Genomic DNA, 22,882 nt, shown 5'->3' with positions numbered 1-22,882 from the left:
TGGTACCATGAAACCTGGTCTTAATGCAATTCTGGGACCCACTGGCTGTGGCAAATCTTCGTAAGTGTTAAAATAATGGAACAAAAATCCTATTTTATGATTCAATAGCTCTATACTCTATACCTATACTTTGCTAAGAAACTATGTGATTGGGCTTAGTTTTGGGGGAGGAAAATAAGTGGGGGGAGTGCCTCTGCCTACCAGCATCCATTGGTATTCATCTGGCTAGCATCCTGTCAGTGTATGAGACAGTTGAGGGCTGTTTGGAAACTGAAACATGGAAATCGAAACAGTATTTGCTGTGTAAGCAAGAAGGAGATAGCAAAAGCTGGTTGCTGCTCTGAAAGTAAAATTGAAACTCCTCTCCTCTGCTTGTGTTTTGCATTTGGGACAGATTTCGTTTTAGGTGGGGAGGGAGACTAGAACTTCTTAACATCAGAGCATGTTAATAATAATAATAATAATAATAATAATAACAACAACAACAACAACAATAACAATAATATATGGAATACTAATGCTCCGATGATCATTTCAAAAAATCCTTTCTTAGTGAGCACCTAAAATCCAAGAGCAACAATCTCTTCTTAAAAACTTCTTAAAAACTGAACTGGAGCACTCACAGCTTCTGGAGGGAAATTGTTCCACTGATTAATTGTCCTAAATGTCACAAAAATTCTCCTTAATTCTGGGTTGCTTTTCTCCTTGATTAGTTTCCATCTGTTGCTTCTTGTCCTGCCTTCAGGTACTTTGGAGAATAATTTGAGCCCCTCTTCTTTGTGGCAGCCCCTCAAACATTGAATACTGCTATGCTGTCACCCCTAGTACTTTTCTTCATCAGACTAGACATACCCAATTCCTGAAACAGTTCTTCATGGGTTTTAGAGTTTCAATCCAAGCTGGAAATTTACAGGACTTTTGAACAATTGGATTCTTGAACTGTTAATACAACTCCATATTTCTCTGGCTTATATTTATGTAGCTGTTTCGGAAGCTCCTGTTTCTGTTGTGTGTGCATGCACAGATAAATTATGATTTTGAAGGATTGCAAAGCTGTAATTGATACGTTCCTGAATTGTAGGTCTCAATCATTTTAATTGAAATGGGTTTTATTTTTCTTTTAGGCTATTGGACATTTTATCTACAAGGAAAGATCCCCAGGGACTTTCTGGGGATATTTTGTTAGATGGCATGGGCCTGCCAACACATTTTAAATGTATGTCTGGATATGTAGTACAGGTAAGCCTTTTGTTGCTGTGCATAATCCACATATTTTATTTCCCAGAAGCCTGCAATATAGAACCCCTTTTCATTTTTCAATCACCGCCATATATTTATTATAAATTGGCCAAATAGAATAATTTGCTTCAGGAATACATTCCAATATCCTCTGTGCTTATATTGCAGAATCTAACATAGAATATTGTTTTTAAAAAAAAATACAGATGCTGAACATTTAAACAGGGAGAGGAAATTACCGTAAATCTACAAGAATGTTCAGGGAGTTGTAAATTAGAAATGAAGTAGTCCTCGACTTACAACAGTCCTCAACTTACAACAGTTCATTTAGTGACTGTCCCAAGTTACAAAGGCAATGAAAAAAAAATGACATGACCATTTTTTTCACTCTTACGACCGTTGCAGCATCCCCATGGCCACATGATACAATTCACACACTTGGCAACTGAATCATATTTATGACAGTTGCAGTGTTTCAGGGTCACTTGGGTATCTTTTGCCATCTTCTGACAAGCAAGGTTAGTAGGGCAACCAGATTCATTTAACAACGGTTGTTACTAAGTGCAGAACTGCAGTGATTCATTTAACAACTGTGGCAAGCAAGTGGGGCAAAATTAATTTAATCGCTGTCTTGCTTAGCAACAGAAATGTTGGGCTCAATTGCAGTTGTAAGTCGAGGGTTACCTGTACACCAGGGGTAGGGGATGGAAGTCTTGGAAAATCCTATGCATATGGGAGCATGTCATAGTATAAAATCTATCTCTGCTTTGGGAAGTTTTTAAAGGAATGCAGACCCTATGTACAGTTCTGTGAATGCTCAATACCCTCTTAAAGGTAAAGGTAAAGGTTCCCCTCGCACATACGTGCAAGTCGTTTCCGGCTCTAGGGGGACGGTGCTCATCTCTGTTACAAAGCTGAAGAGCCAGCACTGTTCAAAGACATCTCCGTGGTCATTTGGCCGGCATGACTAAATGCCGAAGGTGCATGGAACACTGTTTCCTTCCCACCAAGGTGGTCCCTATTTTTCTACTTGCATTTTTACATGCTTTCGAACTGCTAGGTTGGCAGAAGCTGGGACAAGTAGTTGGAGTTCACTCCATTACGTGGTGCTAGGGATTCGAACCGCCAAACTGATGACCTTTCTGATCGACAAGCTCAGCGTCTTAAGTACCCTCTTAGGTGTCTAATAATGATTGTACAATAGCAATCTAAGCAAGTCTATTGTCCAAATGAAAATGTCCAGTTGTTGTTTTTTAATCTTCAAGGATGACATAGTGATGGGGACCTTGACAGTCAGAGAAAATTTAATGTTTTCAGCAGCCCTTCGACTACCTTTATCTACGAGCAAATATGAAAAGAATCAGAGGGTTGAACAGGTTCTCAAGGAACTGGATTTGGTTAAAGTTGCAGATACTAAGGTACATACATTAGCATAGTTTTTAATCCCAAATGAGGTACCAGCATTTAGCGTTGTAAATATTTATGCCTTTCAAGAACGGTACAAAGCCACCATCTACAAAGGGTGATTTTGTTTCTGTAATCCAGAAAAATATGTATGGGGTTGCATGTAATTTGCAGCTTGATGTTTGCCCAGCTTCGACCTAATCAGAACATGGGATAATTTTTTGTCCATTTGTATTACTCTACTTTGCAGGAACAGTGATCCCTGAAAGTTATAGGAATTGCAGCTGGGGCTGTGCTGAATTTGTAGAAAGCATCCAGTCTGCAGCTGCTGTATTACTCTTAGTTTAACATAATGTAGCAGCTGAAGGGCCTGCAAAAATGAGGAATTGTGGATCATCTCATCTGCATTGCTTCCCTTCTTGGATTCATGTGAAAACAGCCCAGGCTGACTGTGTTTGGTGGCAAAACTGGACGTAACTAGTTAAAAACCAAGAAAATAAGGTTAAGTGAGAATGCAGGGGGGCACGACATTATAGGGTGGGATGCAAATGAATCCTTTGTTGGACAGATCTCTGGTGATCTGAGGGAAAAGGGTATGAAAGAGAAGGAGCAAGGAAGGGCCAGAGCAACAGAAATGGGGTTGCACAGAGACCAGGCTGCTGATCTGGGCTGGAGAGAAGAAAGAGAAGAAAGGCAGGGAAGTAACCGCATGTGTAGATGAGCATCGGGGGAAGAGAGAGAAGCAACTTTGCAAGTCTCCTTTTTTGTAAAGGCGTACTTTGAAACTGGATACTCTTATCATAGATCCTAATCTGTGAGGGAAGATTTGCTCAAGGCGGCCATTTTGTGAGTGCCTCAAGGACATGCATGTTCTCAAAACTGCAGTGGTCTAAACACACCCAATGGTCCAAAGAGTCTGCCTATCTTAAAAGAACCATGGTGGTGCAGGGGTTAGAATGTAGTATTGCAGGTTAATTCTGCTGATGGCCAGGGGTTCAATCCTCACTGGCTCAAGGTTGACTCAGCCTTCCATCCTTCCAAGGCTGGTAAAAGGAGGACCCAGATTTTGGGGGGCAATACGCTGACTCTGCAAACTGCTTAGAGAGGGCTGTAAAGCACTGTGAAGTGGTATACAAGTCTAAGTGCTATTGCTACTGGTATCATTGTGTGAGGTCTTAGCAGTGGTGGGATTCAAATAATTCAACAACCAGTTCTCTGCCCTAGTGATTTCTTCCAACAACCAGTTCACCAAATTGCTCAGAAAGTTAACAACCGGTTCTCCCGAACTGGTGCGAACTGGCTGAATCCCATCACTGGGTCTTAGCTTGCAGGGTTCTCACAAATCTTTCTGGCAACAAAGGATCAAGTGAACTCCATATAAATTGACATCCATTTGTCTGAAATGGTATAGGGTTTCCTGCCTAAGCAGTGGGTTGGACTAGAAGACCTCCAAGGTCCCTTTTAACTCTGTTATCCTATTCTGTTAAATGTGCATTCTTTCACCAGTGCATGAGGACCGTCTGAGACCCCTTAATGCAGGAGTGGCCAATTAATCTTCCCGTGTGAGAAACCGGGGCTGTTATGGAGGACCAAACCAATAGGGTTTTGAAGATGCTTAGGCACCCATCCACACACATACATAAATTGTGGGGGGAAAAGCAGTCACCTTCAAAATAAAAGCAATGCAATTGTATTGCACTCATGGAGGGCACTTATTTATGTTTGATTTCTAATTTCTGATCAGTCTCATGTGAGCCTGACAAGGACGGTCAAAAAGCTGGATTAGCCGGGGTGGGCATAAAATACTCAGGTCTGCCTTAATGTATTGCTGCCTTTCCAGTTTCCCATATTTTTTCAGTGATGTCCCATTTGATAAACTCGGTTGTTACCAGGAGTGGTCATTATTAAAGTAGTTTATGCTGAAATGATTTTTTTTTTTTACATACTGTTCATGAAACGTTACATTTCCAAGATGTTTAATTTTTCCATTTCCTTTGCTGCACCAGGTTGGCACCTATTTTTCTCGTGGAGTTTCAGGGGGGGAAAGGAAAAGGACCAGCATTGGATTAGAACTCATTACTAATCCCAAAGTGTTGTTCTTAGATGAACCAACAACAGGATTGGATGCTAGCACAGCCAATGCTGTCCTGCTGCTCTTAAAAAGGTAATCTCTGCCACAGGTAGTGCTTGCCTTATGGCCATTCGTGTAGTGACCTTTTGAAGTTACAACAGCTCTGGGAAAAGTGACTTACAGTCAGTCCTTGCCCTTACGACCACCGCAGACATTTGCTTAATCATCGTGGCAAAAAAAAGTTTGTAAAGTAGGGTGCAACTCATTTAAACAATTGCTTGGCTTACCAACGGAAATGTCAGGCTCAACTGTGCTCATTAGATTAAAACCATCTGTACTTGGGTCATTCCTGGTGGCCAAGAGAATCGTCTTCATTATGTGTCATTAATTTTTTTTCATATGTCTTTTACAACCCTGGAGACACAGTGGTTAGAATGTAGAATTGCAGGCAAACTCTGCCCACAGCCTAGAGTTCAATCCTTAAGGGGTCAAGGTTGACTTGTCCTTCCATCTTTCTGAGGTCGGTAAAATGAGGGTCCAGATTATTGGGGACAGTATGCTGATATTTGTAAACTGCTCAGAGAGTGTTGTAAAGCCCGATTGGGCAGTATATAGATCTAAGTGCTATGGCTATGTTTTGAAAACTCAATTTGCCATGATCAGTACATGTTGTAAATTTAGCAGTTTAATGAAGGAACATGTTTCATTTTAGATTTTCTCTTCCAAAATAAAAATAAATGTCCAATATGTTTTTGTACGTTTTGCTAAAATAAATGTGTGTAGTGTCATAGTGCACTAATATATATAATGCATAATACACTTAATGCAGGATTTGGGTTTGGCTAGTCCAGAGAAAAGAAGGACTAGGGGGGAGATGATACCAGTATCCCAGAATTTGAGAGGTTGCCACAAAGAAGAGTGGGGGTCCTCTTATTTACTAAGGCACCTTTAGGTAGGATAAGAAACAATGGATGAAAACTAATCAAGGAGAGAAGCAAGCTGGAATTAAAGAGACACTTCCTAACAGAACAAATAACCAGTAGAACAGTTAGCTTCTAGAACAGTGGTTCCCGACCTTTTTTTCGCCCCGCACCCCTAAAGAAATTTCACTTGAACCTCGCACCCACTGAAATTTAGACTTTAGGAACTACTGAACACGTTAAATATATGGTAGGATTGAATCTTTCCAGCTATGTATGTGACGGCCACTAAATAACGATACTTAACTCTAAAATGAAAAAAAAGTTAATCCATTGCATAATAAATAAAAATGCCAACATATAGCCAATATCCTATTATTTACCTGGACTTTTCTTGCACCCCCTGGAATATCGTCTCGCACCCCCAGGGGGTGCGAGCACCCCAGGTTGGGAACCCCTGCTCTAGAAGTGGTGGGTGCTTCATCACTGGAGGCTTTTAAGAAGAGACTGGACAGTCACTTGTCTGAAATGGTATAGGATCTCCTGCTTGAGTAGAGGGTTGGACTAGAAGACCTCCAAAGTCCCTTCCAGCTCTATTCTGATTGACTGTTTGGCTATTGCTAAGACAGAACTGGGCTAAAACTGGGCTAAAACAGTTGGTTTTAACTGAGCAGGGGTATGGCTATAGGACCGTCAGGAATGTTTGACTGTGGTAGCTTCATTCAAGAATGATCCATTTCCTCATTTCAAGCTGTATGTATTGTACTTTGATGCAGAGCAATTAAAAGCAAAGAGTTCTTACACCAAGTAATGGTCTTCCCTGTGTTGCACCCAGGATGTCACTGCAAGGAAAGACGATCATTTTTTCAATCCATCAGCCCCGGTACTCTATTTTCAAGTTGTTTGACAGCCTGACATTACTTGCTGCTGGAAGGCTATTGTATCATGGGCCAGCTGACAATGCGCTTCCCTATTTCAAAAGTCTTGGTAAGTTTTTATGGGGTGTGCCCATTCTTATCCAATTTCATTAGCCCTCTGCCTTTCGATTTGGGGAGTTAACCTTCCAGTAAAACATGGAAAAGGCATCATTGTAATTTAAAAAAAAACAAAAAACAGTTAAAATCAGTGGAGTACAAACTCCAAGTGAAAAAGGCCTGGCTGAAAAGGAAGAATTTGATCTTTCCTAAAAGCAGATAAAGTGGATCTGAACACAAGGCAATGGATTCCCATCACTTGGGACCTGTTACGGGTACAAATTATGGATGTGCCTGTGAATATTTTGGACAGCAAGAAATATACCTTGAGCCATGATTACGGAAAAAAGATTTATTTAAGGAAATACATTGCAGAGGTAAGCAAAGCCTGGCACCAAGTTATCTGTCATACTTAAGTGGTCAGTAGAGGGGGCGTGCATAAGTGCACTAACGTGTCTATCGTCCCTATCATTGTATTTTTATTCTCTTATTCTTGTTCTCGTTCTTCTTTGACAAATTCCAATGAATAAATCAATAAAATATCTATGTTCAATCTGGAGGGAAATCTAAGAAAATTGAGCTTTGCATAAATGCACTGACGTGCCCATCAATGTATTTTTATTCTCGTATTCTTGCTTTTTCAGCAGGCTTGGGCGGGGTGGTTGTGTTTGTGGGTTTGTGTGAGTGTGTGTGGTAGGTAAGATGTGTAGGTAGGTAAGATGCGGAAGGTTGGCTTAATGTAGCTCCTTGATGTTCTGATTGTTTTCATAACAGCCTTCTCCCCAGAATGGAAATTTGCAAATGTCACTATTGTATATATATTTAGCTTTTTCAATTGCTGTTTTAATGCTAATCCTTCTACTTTTAAACTGGCTAGAGTTGGGATAGACATAGGGATAGCTTCTAAATTGGATGAAATAAGTTGTAAGAAAACATAAAATAAAAAAAATGGTTCATATATTTGTGTCTGGGAATGAAAGCAGAAGGAAATAATCTGAGATTAAAAATCTCTCGGAGCAGGGATTCCTAGCTTGTTTATGCCATGGCCCCCTTGAGAGTCTGATAAAACATGCAGATCCCTTTTCTGAATGAATGAATGTTTAAATGCAAAAAACAAAACAAAACCCAAATACACTACTCTAGACATAGATCATGCATTAAAGTGGAACCCAATTATGCTCAAATATCTAAATCATATCTAAATATCTTATCTAAATATTAATGAAATGTACATGCCTTTTTATTAATTCATTAGATAACAAGGGTATGCCTATTTTTAGGACATACTAATTTTGGATAGTAAGATTTGTTGAAGTTGAACAATTATGGTCAATTTTGGTTATTAGTGGTCATAAGTTACTTTGTTGCATGGTTGAATTATTGAATGAAAAATTGCTTTTCGGTTGGGGTTAGCAATCCCTGCAGAGGAAATTCGAAATAAATCCTTAACTCCTCTGCCTCCTTGTGGTATTAAGCATAGTTTCACAAACAGCAACATATTACTACCTGAAAAAGGACTTCAGAAAGCCCAGAGCAACTCAATGTTGAACGGTTCATATAGAATAGAAAAAAACTGTTAGGACTTGGCAAACAATTGGCCTCTGGTGCAGCCTTTTGGCCTGGGTTTAATATATTCCAGATATATTAAACCTCACTGTCTGGAGAAAGGTCAGTCAGTGCTCTCAAAATGAAAATTATCCCTAGATTTATATTTCTATTCTGATATGTTTTCCTATTTACATATCTGGAAAATAAATAAACAATTAATTGCCAATTAAAGAGGGAGGGAGGATTCGCTTTTCCGAATCTGGAATTACATCATCATTTATTTATTTTATTATTTATTGGATTGTATTTATTTATATTTTGTATTTCTAGACCACCCCTCTTTCACATGCTTATATATCAAGAAGCAAATAATTGGAGATAATTTTCCTATTTGGGCAATTTAAGAATATAGATATACAGCTAGTTCTCAACTTAGTGACCATTCAAAGTTGCAACAACACTGGAAAAAAGTGACTTATTACCATTTTCCACACTTACGACCCTTGTTGTATCCCCCTAGTCAAAATTCGGGCAGTTGGCAACTCACTAATATTTATAAAAGTTGCAGTATCCCAAGGTCATGTGATTACATTGTGCAACCTTCGGACAAACAAAGTTAATGGGGAAACCAGGTTCACTTAACAATCATCTTACCAACAACAATTTGCTTAACAACTGCAGCGAGAAAGGCTGTAAAATGAGGCAAAATTCATTTAACAAATGTTTCACTTAGCAACAGAAATTTTGCGCTCAATTGCAGTCATAACTCGGGGACTACCTATGTAGCTCCTTTGGTTGGATGGGCAGTATTAGGATCTAAATATACTAAAACTCTGGTATCTCTGAAAACAATTACATCAGTTAGAAAATTATGGTTTGTATTGTGTAATTTAAAAAAAAAAAAGATTTGTCAGTACTCTTTTTGGCTATGATGAAGTAGCCAAATGGAATGTAACTAAAAAACCCTCCGAGTTGTAATTGCTTTATGAGGTTTCATTAAGACTGCCGTGGTAACAATTTTTTTAAAAAAAATATTCCTTACAGGTTTTGTGTGCGAACCATATAACAACCCTGCTGATTTTTTTCTGGATATCATCAATGGGGATTCCTCGGCGGTTGCAACGAGTAAAATGACAATTCACAGTGCAGGTATAAAGGACCAACTTTTTCAGATATTCTGCAGGAGAAACCAGGGCGTCTGTGCATTGGCCCTGAGCCCCTGACACGGGGGTAGTTGTTCCAGAAAAAGGAATTATCTCATTAGCCCTCCCAACGGGAAGTGGGAGGGAGACTCTGCTCCAAAGAACGTTCTCTCTTTCCTGTACTCCAGCTCCAAAATAAAAAAGAATGGTGTGGGCTAACGCTAACCCCAGCACGGTAATGAAAGGCAAGGAGGGAACGAAGGCATTCTAAATAAAACGTATTGATAAAATTCATTTGTAAGGATGTAAGCAATCTTTGTTTAATGACTGGCTGCTTAGCAACCATTTGAAACTATGACGGATGGCCCCCAAAGGTACTTACAATGTGGATTGGAAGGTCTGAGGGCCCAGCTAGGCCATCCTCCCCCAATTTTGGATGCTTGGCAACTAGTTGGCAATGAAGGCTATTTGTAGCAAGCCATGGTCTTGTCACTGTAATTCACAATACTTTTTGCTTTGTTGCCAGAAACTGGCATTTACTTCTGGTTTACAGCAAAAAGCACCCATTGCACTCAGTAGGTTTCGTTTGCGACCACCATGTTCGCTTAATGACCACTGCAAAATAAGTCATAAAATCAGGTCAGTTGTGTGATGATTTGTTTAACTGGCTTGACTTATGACTGTAATTTCAGGTTCAATTACAATTGTACATCAAGTCTACCTGTACACACACACACACAGACACACACACCGATCGATCGATCGATTGATTAATTCCTGGTTATCATCCAATTGTTGTTTAACTTGTTTTGCATTCCTATCATTTATTTCAGTGTTTTTCAAACTTTGGAATTTTAAGATGTGTGGACTTTTATGCTGACTGGGGAATTCTGAGAGTTGAAGTCCATATATCTTAAAATTGCCAAGTTTGAAAAACACAAGTCTTTCAATAAAAAAACTTTCTAGAGAGTTTGAACATGTATGTATGTATGTACATACCTACACAGATATGCAGTACTGTACAGAGAGACACACATACAGGGACTTATTAGTAATTCTAGTCTGAGGAGACACTGACTTGGATACTGAAGAAAACGTGTCTGAAAACACACAAGGCATATCTTTTGCTGCCTTCCCTAATAGGCTGTTTTAAGAATCAAACAGGGCTAGTTGAAAAGCAATGAAAAACTGCAAAATCACATGGATCTGGAATCATGGTGTAGCTCAGCAGCTGCTCACCAGTGGAAAAGCTGCTGTTTGCAAAGCATAGATATGACCTAGAACATAAGCTATGGATCAGCTGACCTGTACGTATCTCTCATTTTATTTGAATGCACTAATTTGGCTTTTCACTGTCACTCAAACAGTTCTTGAGGCAACTGAGAGAGAACAGGAGACCATTGCTCTAACATTAGCAGTACAATTTTCCAAATGCAATTTCTACAAAAAAATGCTTGAAGAACTGGATGTAATGTCTAAGGAGCAGAAAAGACTGGGAACAACTATTAAAGGACTTCCATATTCCACTCCTTTTCTTCATCAGCTGAAGTGGCTGTCCAGGCGCACATTTAAAAATTTGATAGGCAATCCACAAAATTCCACAGCCCAGGTAAACGACGTGTCCTCCTCCTCCTCCTTGATATATTATGAACTAAACTGTATATGTCATTTAAGTGTTTTTTTGAAATAGCTAATCTGTGGCAGATCTAGAATTACTGCATTTTTAGGCCTATTTACAAATGCTCCCTGGGCTTGTTTGTTTGTTTGTAGACATTTCATTAACCCACTAGAGTAATTATAAATGCTGAAGAAGTCTGGGAATTAAATTGAAAAATAAAATCAAACCATGGCTTCCTTCTCTAGTCATCTTCTGGATAATGAAACCACCTTCAAGCATTAATACATCATAGCTAATGTAATAATAGTAAATATTATTTTTTTTTACACAAAGAGGCCATGAAGTTAAAAAGTTTTGTTATGTGTATGCAAGTCTTATGAGGATCTTATAAATTGCTTTGTAAAAATTTGACCTTGTGACAGGAATTATGATTTTAGGAGCTTACAATTTTTCCCTCAGCTAAGAGCTCTGACTTTTTTTTCTCACAATCATTTCTATCTCCATAACCTCATTATAGATGGATTTTTGAAGGCATTCTTCCAAAAGCCCTTACATTTCATGGAATTAATCCCTTTTGTTAATCCTCTTAAATGGGTCTAGTTGTGATCCTTGTTTCCCACTCCAATTGTTTAATGGTAAAATAAGTGCTGGCATTTGGATCTTTCGGCAGCTCTCTTGAGCCCCAGAACCACATTTAAGAGCTTCCTGTCATGTTGATTGAGGCAATCCTTCCTGTTCAACACTTCTGAGCAGCCTGTTACCATCACCTTAGCTGAGATTTTAATTATGTGTGCTTATTCTTCAAAATAAAAATCTTAGCTATCTGTCAATTTGATTATGATAATTGGTGCCACAATCCTAAGCATATTTATGTAAGAGTAGTCCCCATTAACCAAATGGTAATTCTGAGCAGACATTAGAGTTACACATTCAAGCACAGTTCACTATATTTTTAATGCCCTTTACCCTAAACTGCTGCTGTAGAGTGACATTGGAAGTCCATAGAGTTCCCAGACAGGAATTCTTAACTAATGGCTATACTGATTAAAATTATGGAAGCTAAAGACTCTAGATCAAATGATTTGTTGATTAGGCCAAAACCAATCCAACTCAACTCAACCTAATTTAACTGAACCCAACCCACCACTTAGTATGTTTTCAAAACTTGGATAAGGTTGGATTTACACATATGCAAAATATGCTTTGATTGTGGAATAATGGGTTATAGGAATCCAATCAAATGTAACTTAATCAGTGACTTATGGCTAAGAGATATGTACCATTGGTTAGTATAGTGTAAGATGCCTGTCTCCTCAGCCAAGTCTACCATATCTAGGGTAGGAAAAAATGGGAGTTTTCTTTAACTCTTTGCTTCCATTTGGTGGTTGATTAGATTTTTGGAACTTAGATCACCCTCCCAGTTGTAAAAGCAAGGTTTTTCCTATCCCTATTCTTCCTACCCTTTCCTGGTTATTGGAATGGAATATTTGTCATATCATTTAAATTGTAGAACTACAGAAAACAGGTATATTTTTCATAAGCTCATTAATTTGTCAAAACATTTCATCCCTGTTTCCTTTTAACATTGATCATTTGAAATACTCTTTCTTCCTAGATAGCTATTATCACTGTCATGGGAATAATTACTGGAGCTGTTTTTTCTGGCGTTAAAAACGATGCAACTGGCATTCAAAATAGGTTAGTTAATGTCAGAAACATTCTTCTAAACCAAATGCACCTTTCTCAATAGTTTTAACTTTTGAGATTAGCAGGGCGTAGAACAATTGTACTAAAAAAATAATGTTAGCATTACAATCTCTAATATTGTTTTATTTGCATGGCCCTTTACCTGTAGAGCAGGGAAGAATAATTTCCTAGGAAATTAGATAAATAGCTTCACACCAGTTTATATTACTTTGATTAAAGTATTGTGTTTTGTTTTTGTTTTGTTTTCTGGAAAATTAGGCAATTTCTATTGTCATCAGTTCACCAAGGACCCCTGAGCTACAAATATTCACTTCTATTGATATTTTATGCTCTTTTACGGGTTTATAATGCATACCTGTAAAAGGTTTAATCACCTAAGCTGTGTAACCAAGCCCTTGATGCTTCTGGTTTCCAGTATAGTTAAAACTGCATCTATTTTTGTTTGGCAAAAAAGCCACTATATACAGAGTATCTCTATGTTCCCATTATCTGTCATTTCAGCAGGAAAGACAGGACATTCTGATGGCTGTGTTGTATCATGCAATGACCAGCCACTATATTTGGGTTCCAGATGACCATTAGACAGAAGTAAATTCTTAAGCTTTCTCTATTTCTTTGCTGTCTAGTAGTCATTGGGTAAATTACAACTTACATACTGTACATATCTATCCCGTGTAAAATTCTCCTCATTTGGAGGCACCCTTGATTTTCTTACATTGTGATCCGATCATGCTCTGTGTCATTAGTGCTTCATATTTATAGTCCATATGTTCTCCTTTTCTAATTTGAAAATTCTTGGGTTTTCTTGTAGAGTTGGTGCATTGTTCTTTTTGGCAACGAATCAGGTTTTGAACAGTATTACAACCGTTGAACTTTTTATCACAGAAAAAAGGATATTTATGTAGGTAAATCTGCATGTAATAGAACATCAAGTTTTTTCTTATAGTTAATAATTTGTTTATTCTTTAGTTAATCATTTGTTGGTTTCATTCACAGTGTCCATGCATGTCTCTCTCTCTCTCTCCCCCCCCTCCCCCAGTGGAAAAGCTATTCCTACTCTCATCTTATTTGGGCACCTGTAGCAAGTCAGGCTTTAGGGACAAATTGAGCTTAAAAGCATTGTTTTTATGTCTTAATGAAGATGTGAAGAGTAATCTGAACAAACCTCTTCCTGAATTCTTGCTTAGTATTTCTCATAAATTCATTGTCAATGGGCAAGGGTCTCTTTGGATGGTGAGATAGAAGGCTTATAAATTTAATAAATAAATAAATACAAAGACATCAATAAAAATGATTTGCGAGTAAAATCTCTATTTGTGGAATGAGACAACCCACTGCAGCCACCTTGCCACGAGCTTAGATCTGGCTTAAAGGAGGTGAAAGTTCCTGCCCACGACCCCACCGGAGCCATCTGGGTCCAGAGTAGCATACCGAAGGAGAGGTCCTTCTCCCGATGCCGAGGACTGAAAGATTACATTTCAAATGTCCTTTGACCTTGTTACCTTCAGCCCAAAATAATAATGAGGAATCTTGCCTTAAGAATCCCAAAGACTGAACATCCCTCTCTATCACAAGTGTGGTGGCATGAGTATTCAGAGTTCTAAATTTAAAAAAATAATCCCACTGAGTGAAGAACTTTTTCCACCTCTGCTTTGGACGGTGGTTGTGTAGGAATTTAAAAGTCATATCCAATACCTTGATTTGGAGTCAGATGCAAACTGGTACCCAATGCAGCTTGCGTCTTTGGGTGCCCAAGATGGCCGCATTCTGTACAAGCTGAAGTTTCCAGATACTTTTCAATGGTATGGCTTCCAGATACTTTTCCATGTACATAGCTCATTGCAATAGACCAAATGGGAGATGTCGAGAGCATAATTAACCAAACAGAGATCCTCCCTATCCAGGAAAGGGTATAACTGGCACACAACATGAAATTGAACAAAGCCCTTCTTAGCCAAGGTTGCCACCTGCTGTTCAAGTAGGAGCCGTGAGTCCCAGAGGATCCCCAGATTAATCACTGGGTCTGTCTAGGGTAGAGCAACCCCACCCAAGACCAAAGAGGTTAAAGGGCCCACCCATAGCTACTCCATCCAGCCAAGGTTCATTTGAAGTTTGTTGTTCCTCATCCAGGCCCCAACAGCCTCCAGGCACCACAAAAGAACCCCATGGTATTACTCACCACCCAGGATGGTGAATAGATGTAAACAGAGAATACAAAATGAAGCAAAAAAGACTACTCCATATTTAACTGAGCATTTAAGATAACTGAAGAAAATTCACTAAATCCCTACATGGGCCTAGGCCCCAGTCTAAAACCTGCTATATGCATTTATTTGATCATTCAGGTTTTGTGTATGCATATATGTGTACAAGTGTCTTTTTTTCTTGCAGACATGAATATATAAGTGGCTATTATAGAGTGTCCGCATATTTCTTCTCAAAACTAATAGCTGACATGATGCCCATGAGGACTTTGCCAGGCATCATCCTCACCAGCTTGAATTATTTCACAATAGGCAAGTGAACAGAGTCCGGCACCCTTTTTTTGTGGTACAGAGAAATGAGACTTATTGTTTGCTTTCTGGTTTATTTATTATATTTTTAAAATTCTGCCTTTGTTACTTTTTAAATACCCCAGTACAGCAAATGTATCTAATATTCCTTCCTCCTCCATAGAGGGGAACTAATCCCAAATCACCCAGGTTGTCTTTCATGACTAAGGCTAGACTAGAACTCACAATCTCCTGGTTTCTACCCTGGTGCCTTAAACATTGCCCCAAGTTGGCTCTCTTTAGTTATAATCACTCTTGTATGCAAGCAACTGACCAATTGGATGATTTATTCTCTCAGGAGAAGTATAAAGAGGCTGAAATTGGTTTAGAGCATGGCACTGAGAGCCTCTTTTGTTTAATGGGGTGCTGGCCTAAAAATCAGGAGACCAGAGTTGTTGGTATGGGAAAAATGGAAGGCAGGAATTCAAGGTACAGTATCATTGCCACCTTAGGCAATATTATAAAACTGGTGGGATGGAAATATAAGAATAAATGGAAAAAAACACCAGGATATCAGTTGGCATTTTATCATCCTCTCAAACAGTGAATTTGGTTGGCAATAAACTTGGAAGAGTCCTCAAGCATTGGTCAAGCAATACGAAAAGTTTAAAAAGACAGTAATCCCTTCCCTCCTCCAAAATACCAAAACCAACTTTTTATGATTGCTAAGAAAGTTCAGTCATTTTGGGAATGACAGGGGAAAAAAATGCAACATCAAATAGTTTACTTCTGTCCACTTACAGCAGGAGTCCTTAACCCCCAGGGTTCAACTGCTACCGGTTCACAGACTATTAGGAACTGGGCCATGCAGGTGAGGAAAGCTTCATCTGGAAAAGCATGGGATCTAGGTAGCACACGAAGCCATCGCCCATCCTGGTCCATGGAAAAATCGTCTTCCATTGGTGCCCCAAAGGTTAAGGGACACTGCCTTGTAGCTCACGTCATCCTGGAAGGAAAGACGTGGCTGCAAGGGCCTCGCAGTGCGAAAAGAAATTGGATAGATGTTCCACTTGCAAAGTGCTTGATTGTGATAAATGAGTGTTACAGGAATTGCTAAGCTTTTAAGACTTACGGGGCATAAACTTGGGCTACTTTATATGGGCTGAAAAAAATCCACCCATTACGGAGTATAAAAAGGATATAGAAAATTCTAACTCTTACTGCCCTTTTAGGATTGTCTGAATGTTTTGAAACGCAGATATGGAAGCGTTAATACAATTATTTTCAACTGACTTGTCAACACAAAATACAAGCAGCAGAACCCTAGCAAATAAAAGCAAATTCTGATATATGGCACGGCAGTAAGCACCAGTCACATTTAGGGGTGCTTCCTTCTGAGTGGACATGCAGAAGGTTGATTGCATGGCTGAAGTACAGGTGGTCCTCGACCTACAGCCATAAATGAGACCAAAATTTCTGTTAAGACAATTAAGTGAATTTTGTCCCATCTTGCAACCTTTCTCGCCCCAGTTGTTAAGTGAGCCACTGCAGTTGTTAGGTTAGCAGCTCGGTTGGTAAGTGAATCTGGCTTCCACACCACAAAAGGTTGCAAAAGCAGGACATTGCAACGGTCATAAATACGTACTAGTTGCCAAGCACTCAAAGCACCACCTTTTTGATCACATGACCGTGAAATGCTCCAACGGTCATGAAGTGTGAAAAATGGTCAGAAATCAGTTTTTTCAATGCCGTTATAACTTTGAATGGCCACTAAATCAACAGTTGTAAGTTGAAGACCACCTGTATACATCTCTGTTAAAGTTTATATTATGTATGTAGATTTGTATATACCCAACATATGTAAATGTGTATATATTAATTCCTTGCAGGTTTCAAGCCAGTTTTGGCATCCTTCTTTATCATGATGCTTACTATTATATTAATTGCATATGCCTCTAGTTCTCTCGCTCTGGCAGTTGCAACAGGACAAAACATCACATCCGTTGCGAACCTCCTCATTAATATTTGCTTTGTTTTTATGATTGTAAGTGTTGCCTTTTAATATTTACTTGTTATATGTAACTTGCCTATCTTTAAAAAGCTAGGTTTCAATATTCCACTCATTGGCCTAAATGCTGGCAAACTCCACTATGTGCAGAATCAGAATCAGAATTGGAACAATGCATTCCAATGGGTGCTTGATTTGTAATGGCGGTGGGTACCAGTGCTGGGTCAATCAGTGGTGTAGTCAGGCAAGGAATTTAGAAAAGGGTTCCTCGCAATCCTTTCATCAGGACAGAGGTAGCAATGTCCACAATAAGCCCAGCAGGTTCACTAGATATGTTGTGTGTCATGACATCAATGCCAAAGGACAAATTTGTGGAATGATGTCATCCTTGGCCCCTTCATTCCAGGGGGCTCCTGAAGACCATAAGCCTGGCTTGCTACATTTCAAAGTATTTCAAAATATTCCCATTTAAAGAGGGTACCTGAAAAATATCACCGTGTTCAGAGCCTAGGAATAGATTAGTTGCTTCACTGGCCCCAGATGTGATCCCAGCTAAATCAGTCATCTAAAAATGTGGACCATGGAGTGCAAGAGAAAAAGCAGTGTTGACCCATGGTGAGCCATTCCACACTTTCTCTTCTACCTTATTAGGCTATCAGGAGATCATAGGAGATTACTGCTATTTGATATAAGACAGGTGGCATGGTGGCACAGAGGTTAAGATGCTGGGTTTGTTGGCTGGAAAGCCAGCAGCCGAGGTTCAACACTCCAGGGTCCATGCAATAGGGTGAGCTCCCATCCTCACTCCAACTCCTGCCAACCTAGCAGTTCGAAAGCATGCAAATGCGAGTAGATAAATAGGTAGCACTTCACTGAGAAGGTAACAGCGCCCTGTGACATCATGAGGGCCACACAACCGCAAAAGGATTTCGGACAGTGCTGGCTCAATGGCCTTGAAATGGAGAGGAGCACCACCATGACTAGTGGAATAAAGTGACTAGTGGAATAAAATCCTCAGAGACTCCTTTTTTTTTTTTTTTTTAGTAAAAGAGATTGTATCATGTCTAAAATATACTATTTAGGTACCACACAAGGTATTATCATGTATTGTATACCTGTGGGACTAGATTGTCACTCATCTGGCACCCTGGCTACGATGAAGGGAAATTAGGGGAATGGCAGTTCTGAGGCATTTTGTCTCACATTTAGTCTCCATTAGAATTTACAGCTTGATATGTGAAATCACAACATGCTTTCCAATCTCTCTCTTTTCTTCTGTCTCCATCTCCATGAACCTATGAAACCCATCATACTCTTTGAAGCTTTCCATTATTATTATTTTCTACAAGCCTTACCAATTGGGCACATTTCAAACAGGCTGCAGTCCTAACTTAGTAGTATATCTACATTCTGTTTACTGCAAGGAAGAGACGTGTATAGGAAAGTAGGTCAGGGAATTGCGGAGCAGATCATGTCCAAATGAAATTAGAGACGCTGACACGAATGTGAAGTTTTATATAAATACAGGTAGTCCTCAACTTACAACCACAACTAAGCCCAAAATTGATGTTGCCAGAAAGAAAAAGAAAAGTTATTAAGTGAGGGTTTGCCCCATTTGACGACTTTTCTTGCCACATTGGCGAAGTGAATCACTGCAGTTGTTAAATTAGCAACACCGCTAACCACGAAGGAATGAATCCTGTATATAAATCGAAATTATTTTGTGGAGCTCTGGACAAAATTCTGTGCCATAAAACACCTTTTTTTCCCCCCTGCAGGTTTTTTCTGGTATATTGGTAAATCTCACAACCATTACACCTTCGTTATTGTGGCTGGAGTACTTCAGTATCCCTCGCTATGGCCTCAATGTAAATAATATTATTACCGTATCACTAGCGTTATGTATTAGCTATTTGTGAAAGAACTCACCACCCAGAACTCTCAAATTGGTAGAATTGACTGGAGAATGACCTGATCCTTGGCTTCCTTTGGTCTCTTGGGACTAATGTGGACATGATCCTGTTTAGGAATATTCTGAATTAGGCCATTGTCTTGTCTTCTTCCAGGATATCAGTAGCATTCAGCATTCAGCATTACCCTTCATGGAAATTCTGCCATCCCCAAAGATGTTGGGGTTTGAATTCCAAACGCTTTCCCTCCAAAGGTTGCCCTTTTTCATACAGACATGGCCTCTTTTCTATATGCTGGAACAGGGATGGGAAAACTATGGCCAGGCTGGCTCATGAATTCTGGGAGTTGAAGTCCACAAGTCATAAAAAGCCATAATTCTCCACCTCTGAGCTAGAAGCATATTCTGTTTGGTTTAAAGCAGGATTGGGGAGGATCTGTTCCTTTTTAAAAAGAGAAGTACTTGAAGCAAAGCCCCACTTTTCAGAAACTGTATTTGCAGAAGTGTTAGAAGATCATTCACACACCTCTTCTATTGTAATTATTGCTTATCCTATTCACTGGCACCACTGGCACCACATTTGACCCATTTGCACAAGACCCCTTTGGGGAAAACATTGTTAATCTTCCTGTTATTCTGCTTTTATTCTTTTATTATTCTGTTATTCTGCCTGCTAAATAATTCTAGCACATCTGCTATAGAACCATTTGAGGGATTGTAGGATATGTCCTGTGCACATTGTCCAGAGAGACATCCTTTGGTCTATTTCTATTGTTTCCTGTGAGCCAACTGTGCATTCGAGCAATCTAATGTTTATAATTAAATGATAGACATCCTTTGGTCTATTTCTATTGTTTCCTGTGAGCCAACTGTGCATTTGAGAAACCTAATGTTAAATGAAGTAGTTATAGTGGTGAGCAAACTACATTCATGAAAGCTCTCTAGCAAATATTCTTCTCCAGAGCCAAGTCCAAGAAAGTGAAGTTACAAACTGAAAAATTGAATAATTTCTAATCTGATGTTGACATCTAGTGGTTTATTTTGAGAACTTTGTGTGATTTCTGCTTTAGAAGAAACTACATAAGTAGCCCCTACATAGTGACAAATAATAATAATAATAATAATAATAATAATAATAATAATAATAATAATAATAATAATAATAATAATAATATAACAACAACAGCTACAGCAGCAGCAGCAGTAGTAATAGTAGTAGTAGTAGTAGTAGTAGTAGTAGTAGTAGTAATCTGGACTTATAACACATTACAAATGTCAGATACCAGAAATCTGTCTTAGGGGTAACCTGTATCTACATAATCAACCTCCCATAATCAACCTCCCATCACTTTACCCCAATTTAAACCTTATAACTATAGTCACTGTATGAATCTGATAAAGTGAACTGTAGCTCACAAAAGTTTCTGTTGTTTAATACAGTTTGGTAATTGGAAAAGATGGTTCCAGATTCTGATCCCCCCCCCTCTATAACTAACACAGCTCCCCTCCTCTATTGTTGTACACAGAGCTATGATTTTGTGGTGTGCCAAGAATCCTTCCAGCTCCAGCTCCGATATTTTTTGAATAGGCAGTGTCTGCGATTACAACTAAATATTTAAATGGATCTACCATTTGCAGTGCTCCTTAGGATGTTCAGAAAGAGGCATGTATCACCATGTCACGATTCACACCACACATTAAAACATCTGGCTTTATTTGGTGTGGCTTTGGCTAGGTTGGCTGTGTGAAATATTCTGGCTTGTAAACTATAGTTTATGGCCTAGTGTGTTGTGTAGGTATAAATGAAGTGCTAAAATTGTGGGTCCTCATCTTATTTTCTACTTCTGACTTCTACAGCTCATCCAAAAAAATGTCAACTTGTAAATTTGAACTGAATACTGCATGGGAGAACAGAATAAATTAATTAGAACATCAACATAACAGGTCATCAATATATCCCTATCTATTAAGACATTAAAATTCCGATGTTGCTTTAATTTTAGCAAAGCACTCACATTCCTGTCATTTTGTTGCCTTTTAGGTCCAACTGCACAGGAAACCTTTCAGATAATATAAGCAAGTAATTCCATTATCTGTCTGTTTTTCAAAGGCTTTGCAAATCAACGAATTTACTGGACTCAGATTTTGCAATGAAACCCCAGAAGGGGTCAACGTAACATGTGTTTCTACTACTGCATTTACAGTGTAAGCATCTGTCACATGACAAACTGTTGCACCATCTAGAAAACTAAAACAAACAACAATGCCCAAGTTTCTTTAATTATTACTTACGGTTTTTTAAAAGGGATATGTTTACATAAAAATATTCAGGGCTTGCTAGTGAATAAGATATGGAACTATTGCCAACTTGACGGGGCAAAACATTTGGAAGGGTGTCTTGTAAAATACATTGAGCGAAGCATCATTCCTCGAGGTATTAAGGTTGCTGCATCCTTGTGGAGGCTGATGTTTTTCACAGTTGACTCTGAAGGTATATATGCACCATACTTCTACTGGTGCTTCCAGAAAAGCAAAGAAAGTACACATGAAAACAACTGGGAAGCATTCTTAGCATGTTTCATTGTTATTCACGAAAGTTTAAAATTTAAAAATATTTTTTGCCAAAAACATGCTATTCATTTCTAGTTTTCAGCCAAAACATGCTATAGCGAACAATGATTTTGCTTAACGACAATTCTCTTAATGACTGTTGCATTCACCTTATGACTGTAGTATTTGCTTAATTGAGTGTCACGAAAAAGGTTCTAAAATCATGGGCTAGCGGAATTATGACTGTAAGCAGAAGACTAACTGTATGAATTTACAGCAATAAATAAGAAAAGTAAATTAAAAATTGCATTGTCCTAATACAACCTTCTTTAATCCATGTTTTTAGATGCACTGGAGAAGACTATTTGGAAATGCAAGGCATTGGCACAACTGCTTGGGACTTGTGGCAGAATCACGTTGCACTTACATGTATGACTATCATTTTTCTCACAATTGCATATCTGAAATTGAAATTTCTGAAGAAGTATACTTAGCAAGAGACTATCCTTATTTAACAGAGCATTGTACTTTTATAATAAACATGTAGTTCTTGTAACATACGGTATTCAGTTCTTGAAATACCTTGCTGATTCATATTAGTAATAATTATGGAATTGAAATTGTTGTACAGCTATTGCCTTCAAACTGAGGGCCAGTTTAAGCATATTGTTTTGTGTAAAAAATAAAAGAGAACATGAAGCCCCTGAAAATTCTATCTGAGGTATCTATACCACACAAGCCGGATATCTGATCTCTTGCAGTCCAAGAAAGAATGGACGTAGAAGTCAACCCCCACAACTGGATGGGAAGATGGTATCCCCATAGCAGACTTAATTAGCCAATAGGAGCAAGGCAGATCCTGGCTCCTGACTGTATTGTTGGTATAAATTAATGAGGCATAGATTCTTCGTATTCAAGATTTACATTGGGAAAGGAAAAATTCCACGTAACAGTGAGACAACTGAAGATACCGTAGATTGTCTCATCAACAGAGGATGTCATAAAGATGTTTGTCCCGTAAAATCAGGTGTCAAGGTATTACTTAGTGGTAAGTGAAATGTGAAGACAAGCCCTATAATAGAACTGACTTGTTTCATTCACTGAATTAGGGATGTGTAAAGTATTTTGCAGACTATTCTGGTCTTGAAGCAATACCCATTTAAAGTTTTGATCTGGGTTTTGAGCTTGAAAAAAAAAACTATGTTTTTTTTAAAAAAAGAACATTTTACATTCATTTGTATTTTGTTGATGGTGAGTTTCAGCTTTTTGTGTTCAAGCTTTGGTGTGTCTTGAGTACCTT

The 22,882-nt window shown here is 38.7% G+C and overlaps 1 protein-coding gene across 1 annotated transcript; it reads left to right on the top strand.

Annotated features, from left to right (window-relative positions):
• LOC113434862 (broad substrate specificity ATP-binding cassette transporter ABCG2-like) lies at nucleotides 1–22,882 on the top strand. Its single transcript, XM_026698347.2, has 14 exons — nucleotides 1–60; nucleotides 1,125–1,239; nucleotides 2,505–2,657; nucleotides 4,650–4,807; nucleotides 6,470–6,621; nucleotides 9,201–9,305; nucleotides 10,666–10,907; nucleotides 12,532–12,614; nucleotides 13,435–13,524; nucleotides 15,015–15,139; nucleotides 17,005–17,159; nucleotides 18,902–18,991; nucleotides 21,143–21,237; nucleotides 21,929–22,882. Exons 1-14 carry the CDS (start codon nucleotides 8–10, stop codon nucleotides 22,074–22,076), a joined length of 1,764 nt encoding a protein of 587 aa, XP_026554132.1. The 5' UTR covers nucleotides 1–7; the 3' UTR covers nucleotides 22,077–22,882.

Source organism: Pseudonaja textilis, chromosome 6, assembly GCF_049901715.1.
Source record: "Pseudonaja textilis isolate UNSWEBS1 chromosome 6, rPseTex1.2, whole genome shotgun sequence".
NCBI lineage: Eukaryota > Metazoa > Chordata > Lepidosauria > Squamata > Elapidae > Pseudonaja > Pseudonaja textilis.
Note: the sequence above shows the minus strand (reverse complement) of the source record. Positions and strands in the feature narration are given on the sequence as shown.

Excerpts from the sequence above, each read along its gene's own strand:
- LOC113434862 (XM_026698347.2), top strand. The coding sequence starts at position 8 with ATGAAACCTGGTCTTAATGCAATTCTGGGACCCACTGGCTGTGGCAAA. Across the intron at positions 61-1,124 it reads ACTGGCTGTGGCAAATCTTC|GCTATTGGACATTTTATCTA; the intron begins GTAAGTGTTAAA and ends TTTTTCTTTTAG. Across the intron at positions 21,238-21,928 it reads TCTACTACTGCATTTACAGT|ATGCACTGGAGAAGACTATT; the intron begins GTAAGCATCTGT and ends CCATGTTTTTAG.